Below are 9,866 nucleotides of genomic sequence, written 5' to 3'. Positions count from 1 at the left end.
TACACTTCTGGGGAAAACATGTTATAAGTTTGAAAGATGAATTGTGTTGTTTTTATTGTTTGTGTTTTAATACCATGTGGGTTTTTTCCCAGTCTTAAGTTCTTTAACTGATTGCAGTCTGAGCAGTGCTGTGGAAATAAATGAGATTAATTTGTCTGCCACAAATTATTACTTCAGCTTTGTCAGATATACTGAAATACTTCTTAAAATAGGAAATGGATGGAATTAATTATTCTACAGCCTAATTGTCTGTAATAGTGACACTGAATCATTAAATCAAGCCTTAATAAAGTGAAAACTTTTTCATTTCTTATCAACTAGTAATTTATTGGCTATGGAATAATTTTAGTTACCAGTCCATCAGTTTATTAGCTTTTGTGTCTATGTTTTTGCTAAACTGATAGTGCAGTTAGTCAGCTTGGAGAATAATTGATAGTGCTGAATTGGAAGGCAGTTCATATAAGTGGGCTTCCCTCACTTGTCCAGAAGGGCAGTCTTGTCCCTACTGCATTGTATCATGCCTGGTCAAGACTTGAGATTTGCATTAAGAGATTCTGATTTAAGCTTGAGATTTTTATTTATTTTTTTTTTAATATAATAGACTAACTGTTGCTTGCTCTTTTAGGTCTGGATATGGAGGAAGGAAAAGAAGGTGGGACATGGCTGGGAATCAGTAAGAAGGGCAAGATGGCAGCCCTGACAAACTATATGCAGCCAAAGATTGACAAAAATGCAAAAGGAAGAGGTATGAAGAAGTAGAAATATAAAAAGAAAGTGGATGAACAAGCCGTGGTGACCCAATAAAATAGTGATTATTACAGTGTAAATTTTTTCAATGCCACTTTGTGGACACAGAAAATAGTTGTATGCTGAAAACTATTTGCGAACTCATGGATTTGAGTATCTGTGTGGGGAACTTGTCTTGGATAATGATAATCTAATGAAGCAGGCGAAAGTTCTACAAGATATAGTGCCTAGAGCCTGAAGTTACATTCAGGAAAGAAATACAGCACCAGCTGTCTTCTCTTGACAATAGTTGTAATTAACAGTCAGAACATCTAGACAAGTACTGAGCAAGATTTAGATTACAGTAGACTTTTTAAAATGTGTATGTTGCTGTTAAAACAAATACATGAGGGAAACATTATAACTTGGATTATGCTGGAGGTTAATCTAAAAGATTATTGTAGTCCTTTCTCCCCTGCACATTGATAAGTCAGAGGAGCAAAAAAAGTAGGAATAAAACCTCTTCTGAAAGAGTACATCTGTGGGGGTCTTTTAAAGTACAAATCGGTCTGTTTGTAGCGTGTTACACAGAGAAACAAATTAAGCATGTAATTTGAAATTTATTTTAGGGTCATATATCAGGGAAATGCAGCAAGGCAAGGAAGTTTAGCAAGGTGGTAGGAGAGGAAAGGCACATCCAGGATAGACAAGTTAGTGAATACGAATTATGTGGAAATTTAGACTGAGAGCTTTTGACCAAGTTCTTCAGAGTAAAAGTCAAGCTCTTAATGTGAAGGTGATACAATGCAGTGAGACTTTTAAAGGCTGGTTGGTTGTTCGGCTTGTTTGGGTATTTGGTTTTTTTTTTATCTCTACTGTTACACTCTGTTTGTTACAGGAATCTTGTGCCTTGCTGTTTTACCAAGCCTGTCAGAATAGTGAGTTCACATACACAAGTTGCTCTTTGTACATCTCTTTCTTAGGTGCTCTTGTAACAAACTTCTTGACTGCAGATCTGGACAGCTACTCTTATTTGAAGAAAGTTTCAGTAGAAGGACATCTTTACAATGGATTTAATTTATTAGCAGCTGACTTGAAGTAAGTCTACAAAACATCACAGTTTGAATGTCAAAGGGAGAAGGACAGTAGCAGTGACATATTTATACTTGGCACAGAAATGTAACAATACGGAAGCCCATCATAAACTAAAGCTAGGGCTCCTCTTTTTTTGCTAAGAGGTTTATAAGATCCTAGTGTTACTCTAGTCATAATTTCCTATGAAATTTTTTGTCTTTCAAATGTTGGAGAACTATCTTTTATTCTAATCATTGTTTCCTGCAAAACTTCTTGTGATTCTTTACCTTACAGGCCATAGTCAGTCTTTCCCCTCAAGGCTGTGTGGCTTGTGTTCTGGAGAAAACAAGACCTTGGCTTCATAATGTCTCAAATGTTTCCTCTGAGAGATGGCATGCTGTGGCAGGGTTAGAAGAACTGAAAGTCTTCAAGCTGTTATTTGTCTCAGAGTGACTGTGTCATTAATCTTTGCTGCAACATGAAAAAAAAAAATGGGCACATAGCAAATACCTTAACTTCAAGTTTCTGTAACTGAAGACAGGACCTTTAATACCTGATTATAGCCAATGTGGTTGGCACAGTGCTTTCTGTTACATATTAATGTGTTTGTGCACAAGTAGATATGCTGATTTTTCTTTGCATTATGCCAGTTCAGAAGAAAATACATCCAGGGCTAAGTCATCTTTCAATTCAGTCAGATGCATAGTTCATTACCATAAGCAAGAATACATTGCCAAGAACACACTACTGCTTTGGCACACTTTCTGCAGAAGCATTCATCTTATTAGACCCTGCACCATCAGAGTCCCATTCAGATTTTCTGCATGCTTCTGGGAAACCACCTATAGTTAAAACAGGAGGTCATAGTGGTTACTGTTTTCAGTGAAAATAATTTCTATCACCCTGTCACTAACTGGCCCTGTGTTTACATTTTTCATGTATTAGAACATCCTCAGCTGATGTCTCAGACTTATCAGTGGTCTCTTTCCTGTTCTCCCACTTCCCTGCAAGTGTTTTGTTGTCCATTGTGGTTAGGTTTTGGCTTGTTTTTTAAGAAAGGCCTTCATTTCAATTCTGCTAGACTGTTAGTTTTCAATGACTCAATGAATCAACTAAAGTTGATTTGATTGACATTATTTGTTAAGGCAATCATTGATTCATGTGTTGGTTTTGTTTGTTTCTCCATGCTAGGCTGATAGGGAATTGTATGCTGAATTGAATAGTCTTTCTGTGATGATTCAGGTCATAATTATATCACTCTGAAAGCTATATGTGTTGATTAACTTCTCCATTTTGACATGTCCTTAGCCTTGGATACTCTCATGAAATTAAATTCTTGACAAACTAATGATGCAGAGCAATTTCTATAAGATATGTAAACTTGTCATTTTAGGAATTTAAAAGTACTCCTGAAAGAAATGTAGTGTATAAATGGAAGCTACTTTCGATGCAAATAGAATATATTATTGTAGTTGATGCTGTTTTGTTGGGCCATGTTACTATTCAAAGAAAAGATTGAAGACTATTCTTACCACGTTGTTCTGTTGTGTAACAAATAGTGATTGGCTCTGTTAGAGTGGTGTGAAATGGAGAGGAAACTCAAATTGAAAGTGTAAATGAAGCACTGTTGGGGAGGTGTAGATTTGAGCACATGGTATTGCTGAATGTAATGAGCACATTTAAAGAGATTTACAATGGTTGAGTTTTCAGATACACATTTCAAGAAAATAATTTTTTATCTTCTCTCTCTGTTACTGTGATGACAGTGTGCTAGATGATACAGGTGCAATGATGTGAGAAGGAGAGCTGGAAACTACCATACGGTCGTTTATTTCCACAGCTTTGTATGACTCTTATTTTAAACATGCATAGGTTTTGACACTTTTAGTGTAATCTATTTGCTCTGTGACATCTCATGATGTCACTTGAAACTCTATTTTTTGGGTTTTTTTTAATAAGAATGCTGTGTTGGAAAAATATACTTGAATTTTTTTAATCCCTTCAGTTTGTCATCTTGCTGTACCTGCTGAGTATGGGAGTCACAAATACCTACCATTATGCTAAATGTGTTTTATGTTGAGTGTATGACATATGGCAAATAGTGTCTATTTGGAGTCTTGTGTGGCTGGAAAATTAGCTTCTAAGAAGGCAGTGTTGCTACTCCTGCAGTTTGGACTATCAGTTGGTCTGTTTAGGGAGGAACAAGGTTATTGGAAACTAGACTGGTCTCTACGAAAAAGCCTGCCTAAGATTCAGAACTATTTTCCTCTTTTGTGATAATATATAGAATAACAGTGAGCTGCTTTTGTTGGTGGTCAGGACAGCATTTCTGTCTTGAGGAAGCTTTGTGTTTCTGTCTGCTGCAGTTGCTCAGACTTTTGGGTATCTTAAACTTGTGTTAGGGCTGTTGTGGCAGCATCTCACTTGTTCCATGCTGCCAAGTGTGTAATACAGACTGCCCTGAAAGACAAACTGAAGGGGCAGCTTCTTGTCACTCTTCCAGCAAGTTTAGTCTCTCTGACAGGCTGTCAGTTAGAGCCCATATTGTTTATGTACAACAAGATCCCTGTGTAATAGGAGTGAATCACTTTCTCCATGAGGAACAGATAAATTGTCCCTACAAAGGAAGTTAGTTGCAGGGGGCAGGAGAAAAAGGCTTTTCATGTAAGCTTTTCTGCTCTCCCCTCTTGACAGGCAGTTTTCAATCCCTTCAGGGGAAATGTAGTAAACTATACCATCACCTGCATCCATTAATTTGGTGATGTATTGAAAACAAAGTTTGTGTGCTATAATGTATTCTTCATGTTCTGATCTGGAGAGTAAACTTCAGTTAATGATAGGTTTTATCTTTGATGTGGTGATGGATGAAACAGAGTTCCAGTTTAAACTACAGACCCCCAGAATCATGGGGTTGGAGTATGGGAGTGGCATAGACATACAAAGATATATGTTAGTAAGTGTCACATCACAAGATGGAAACACTTGAGCAGTGTGACCACGTTCTAGAAACAAGGACTGTCTCATTCCCTATCGTTATCAAGACAAGGCTATGTGGGAGGGATTTGATTGCTCTCCTGAGATTAGATTTAGGAGCCTTTCCAGTGTAAAGTGAGCTAGGGTCAGACTGCTGGTGTGGAAAGAATGTAGATGGGCAAGTTGTCACGATTGCTCTTTAAGCTCACTGACGTTTTTTCTCATGTGTTGTCAGTCCTAATACCACCTTCTGCAGAGTGCATCTGTCTTGCTCCTTATGACTTCCTTGTGAAAATTGGGTGTTCAGGTACTTCTCTAACATGTTCTGTACCTTTGAAATATTTCTGCAGAGATCCTGAGTCATTTGATAGTCTAATGAGATGAACAGTCCTGTGTCAAGAAAAGTTTCTGAAAAACCTTTTTGGTTTTTTTCTTTTCTTTTTCTTCCTTCCTGCTGGTGCCAGCTTCTGCCTGGAACAAAAAAATTAGGACACCAAAGAAATTTTTAGACACTGACAACAAAATCAGAGTAGTGCTTTAAAGCAGACTTTGTACACTGTATGAACCCAGCAGTGCTCTTTTGTCTATTTGATTATATATCTTGCAAAGGGTGCTGTAGAACATGTTTAGAATGGCTTTTTATGATTAATATAAACAGCTAAATCAAGACTGTTTTGCTTGTTATTAGGGTTTGAGTAGCAGATGTGAATTTATACAGAGCAATTTAACTTCCAGTACATCATTAATGAGGTTACATTCTATATGCTCTTATTTGCATCAAGGTACAGATATGTCTTTTTATCTCATGGAAAAATGAGGAGCTATAAATGGCTTCTCTACTGTGTTATCTTTCATGCTGCTCAGTCCAACTCCAACTGCTAGTTTTGTGTTTGTGGTGGGTTTTTTAATTCAAAAAGTCTATCTGCTGTCTCAGGAACTAGAGCTTGGGAGACAAAAGCTGAACTACAGTCAGAATGTCTTTGTTGGTAGCTGGAATCCACTGGAAATAAGTAAAATCACCAGAGTGCAGTACAGAATTATGTGATCTCATGGCTGTGTCCTGGCAAATTAAAGGAAACCAAAACAGCCAAAAATAGCTCAAAACAACAAACTAGTGGCAATCTGAGGAGTCACTATTTCATGACAGCTAATAGACTGAGGGATGTTGAGAGTGAGCCATCTAATGGCAGACAGTCCCCACCATCCATTTTCCACAAGACACACAAGGCTTATTAATTACTTTCCTGATTATTTTTTCTTACAAGTTGGTTTGATATTTGTGCTGTCAGTGACAAGACAACTTAGCATACACCATTAGAATATTTTTTTATATCATCTTTGCCAAGTGAGTTATTCACGGTGTTGGAGACTGTCTTTGAACATTATATATGTACAGGAGAGACCAAGTGCTGAAGCAAGTACCTAAAATTAGAGAGTATACAAACAGTAACTACGATTATTTGAAAACAGCCTGCAAATGTGTGCCTGTCACTTAATGGCCCCTGCTATGCCCAACCACATTGCCGTAAGTGGGCCTAAATATTTACTTCTGCCAGATAAAAAGGCCCACAATAGTCAGCCTCTTAGAATGCAGTAGCAATTCAGAAGAGAAGTTGGGACAGTGTTACTTGCTGTGATGGATTGTCCTTTTGTTTTAACAAGTCCCTTTTGCCCAAGTAACTAAATCTCCAGTTACTCAAAACAGTACAGATTTTTGTCATTAAGCCCAGCTACTTTCTGTGCAGTGGTTGTGGGGTTTTACTGAATTGTGTTAGTTATGTTTAAAAATGATAATGGTGCTACTTGACAGTGGTACAGCTCATACAGTTTTTGAGAGGAGAGTGGTAGAACTCATCAGTTAATCTCTGGGGTGTGGTATCATAGTGGGAGAAGCATCTTGTTGTGTTTGAAGATTGCATGAATTAGAGCATAATCAAATATAGAAGGTGATGGTTTTTCAAGAAGAAATTCTTTTTTATATATTTCAGTACCATCAAAGGAGATGTAATTTGCTACTATGGAAACAAAGGAGAACCAGAACCTGTTTTCCTAAACCCTGGTAAGTTTTTTATTAGAAAGATCTGAACACTTATTTTGTTATTTTAAAGGAATCAGAATGTAGCTGTATTTTGCTAGTAATTTAGCTATTTAAGCATTGTCTTAAGTGAGTGTTTTGGGTTGGGGTTTTTTTGTGGTTATGTGTTGGTTTTGTGGGCTTTTTTTCTCCCTAATGAAACAGTCAGAAGTAGTAGTCCAGAAGAGTTGCTGAGAAATGGTTAGGGTGTTTTTATTATGCATTACATACCTAGTTGATGTTTCCTGTCTGAAGAGGTGTTATACTGATTTTTATCACATCATATATATATTTGATATATAGTTAAATGGCATCACTTGATTTGAGTTGTTATTATAATGAAGCAAAATGAAAGCTGATAATAGAATAAGCAAATTATCATAAGGGATTTGTGATTAATTTGCAGATAGAATTTTTTCTGTCCCTCAGACTGTGAGAGACATAGTACATTTTTGCATAGTACATTTAATTTTCTTTGCTCCAGAATGTAGTAAGTTGTTTGGGATTTTTTGTTTGTATGTATAGGAATATATGGATTGAGCAATTCTTTGTTGGACACACCATGGAAGAAACTCCAATATGGGAAGCAGCTTTTCACAGAAGTGGTCAAGAGGAGTCAAGACCTTACCAAAGATGACTTGGTGCAGGAGCTTCTCACAGTGATGAATAATCAAGAGCCGTAAGAACATGACTGCCAGAGTTTACTCAAAAATGTGACATGACCAATTTAAAAATTGATGTAGAAACTATTTTGACAGAAAATAAACTTTTGCCTTGTATTAATCTACTAAAGCTGGGTAATGAAGGGCAAAATCAGAGTTCTTTCCACAGAGTCTGACTTTAAACAGTATTGATTTTTCAAGCAGCAGACACAGTAAATATTAAACAGTCTTAGTACTCATAGACTGTGCACTGATTTCTCTGTGCACTTTTCTGTGAAAGATTGCACTTCTCTTAGGGTGATGAGTACAAGACGAGGGATGTGTAAGTTGCTTGCTGTAGGCTTTGTGGAGGCTCACTGTACGATAAGGTTCAGTTCCTTGCTGCACACAGATTAAGCACTTGTTTACTTGAGCAGGTCTGTGTTACTAGCTGCTAGCTATTCTGTATTGCTACCCAGGGGAGAAGCAAGCAATTTTTAAAGTAGAACCAGCTGCCTTCCTCAAAAGTGCAATTATTTTAGGCCGAACAGGGGAAGGAGATAAGGAGGGTCAGCTTGAGGCCTCTGGTCAAGGAAGTTCTCAAGAGGTGAGTTTGAGTACCTAAGTAAGGTTCCTTGCTCACTACTGGCTTCACAGTGCACCTAAGCCCATGAGCTGGATGTTTAGAAGACAAAGAAATCAATACTATTTAAATGTCCAAACATGGAGCAGGGTAAAGAAGTTGCTGTGATCTGAATGTAATTGCTGACTCTCCAGTAACTTTCATGGTTAGCCTGATCTTTGCCTATCTAGGGGGTTGAAGCAAAGCTGTTACTGGTTACTTAACTTCGTCAGTCTTCATGCCAGCATTCATGTTTGTGGCATTTTTCAGTGGTTCAAAAGAAATGTTTACATAAGAACTCAGACATCTGAGCAATGAGTAGTAATTTGGAAATCTGCTAAGCTGTCTTAATTACTTTTGTCGTCTCCTATCAGATCAAGTGATTTTTCAAAATAGTTGTTATACTTTTACCTTTTCCTGGCAAAAAGACAGAAGCATAAGATACAATACAGCCCAAATCCCTTGATGCTCAGTAATTCAGTATGATCTCATCTGAAATCATCTGACTATAAACTGGAAATACTTACAAAAGACAATATTTAAAACTAAGACTGTAATGTTTCCAAAGCACACTTCAAGATGAAATGATCTTTTCATAATAATTATGAACGTGTGGATATGCACTAGCTTTGAACTTTCTTAAAATACTTACTGCATATTACTTTATGATCACTTTGTATGTGTTGTAGGAATTAAATGGGTACAATGGTTGGTGGTGGAGTATGAAATAGAAGCTGACAGTTCTCACAGGCTGAAGTGCCCTGCTATTATGTACCTTCTCTGTTACAGCCTGTTATGCTCCAGCCATGTGCCCAAACAAGAGTGAGAAGAGCTTAGTTGCTCTGTTCAAACTGGAGTTGCACCTATTCTTGCTTCTCCATGAAACACCCACAGGCCCTCTACTCTACCACAACAAGGAAAATTATCCCAGTTAGATGTAAAGGTCAGTTATATGTAACAAATTGCACAGTCTCTTCCACAGATCCAGATAAGCTCTGAAAATGGGGTCAAATTAATCAGCCTGTTTGGTTCTGCCCTGTTCCCCAACATTCACTAAAAAGCTGAGAGACTGCTGAATTATTACACTTTTCTGTGTCTGTGCTAGGAGGCAGAAAAGAAAGTTTCTTGAAGATGGAAGGAGCTTAAAAGTCAAACCCAAAAATATGCTGTAATATTGGTTAAATTGGACTTTGAAAAATAAAATCGTAATCTTTAATTGTTGAAGTAGGAAGCTGTACTTATGGCTAGCATTTGAGCATTTATTCTGGTGACATGAGTGGAAAGCCAGGGATGTGTTGTTGCTGCAGTAACCTTTGTGACCTTAGCATCTCTTCTGTGGAATGCTGGTTGTTGTTTGATTACAATAAATGGAGCTTGATATGCTTTATAATTATGTTTCAAGTTTTTGTAGAAATATATGTCTAGAAATTTAGGTGCAAGCTCACCTTGCCCTCTACTGCATCCTCACAGATTTTATTTTAAGGGTTGTCCTAGGTATTTTCCAGATATTCCAAGCAAGATTGAAGGAAGCAGGGAGGTCTTTCTATGATAAAAAAAGAACTCTTAGAGTCTAACTGAAAAAATGCTGGTTTATGTGATGTGTCTCAAATTACTTGATCATTACTGTTTTAATTGAAACCAATATAAGGAAAGACAGGTGAAGAATAACAAGGACAGTGAAAAAACTTGTCAAGATTTCAAAAAACTTCTTACAGTGAGATGGAAGTTCAAGACAGTTTAAGAAAGAATCTCTATG

General features: G+C 37.1%; 1 protein-coding gene across 1 annotated transcript in view; it reads left to right on the top strand.

Moving 5' to 3' along the window:
- The window catches only part of TANGO2 (transport and golgi organization 2 homolog (Drosophila)), a 13,573-nt gene that overhangs the window by 2,674 nt on the left and 1,033 nt on the right, over positions 1–9,866 (top strand). Inside the window, exons 3-6 of the mRNA XM_009997650.1 lie at positions 626–745; positions 1,710–1,824; positions 6,762–6,832; positions 7,373–7,526. Of these exons, the coding sequence (XP_009995952.1) occupies positions 626–745; positions 1,710–1,824; positions 6,762–6,832; positions 7,373–7,526 (460 nt within the window). The remainder of the gene's footprint in view (positions 1–625; positions 746–1,709; positions 1,825–6,761; positions 6,833–7,372; positions 7,527–9,866) is intronic.

The sequence above is a fragment of the Chaetura pelagica genome, unplaced genomic scaffold (assembly GCF_000747805.2).
Source record: "Chaetura pelagica isolate M959 unplaced genomic scaffold, ChaPel_1.0 scaffold45, whole genome shotgun sequence".
NCBI lineage: Eukaryota > Metazoa > Chordata > Aves > Apodiformes > Apodidae > Chaetura > Chaetura pelagica.
This window is presented reverse-complemented; position numbering and strand designations above follow the sequence as displayed.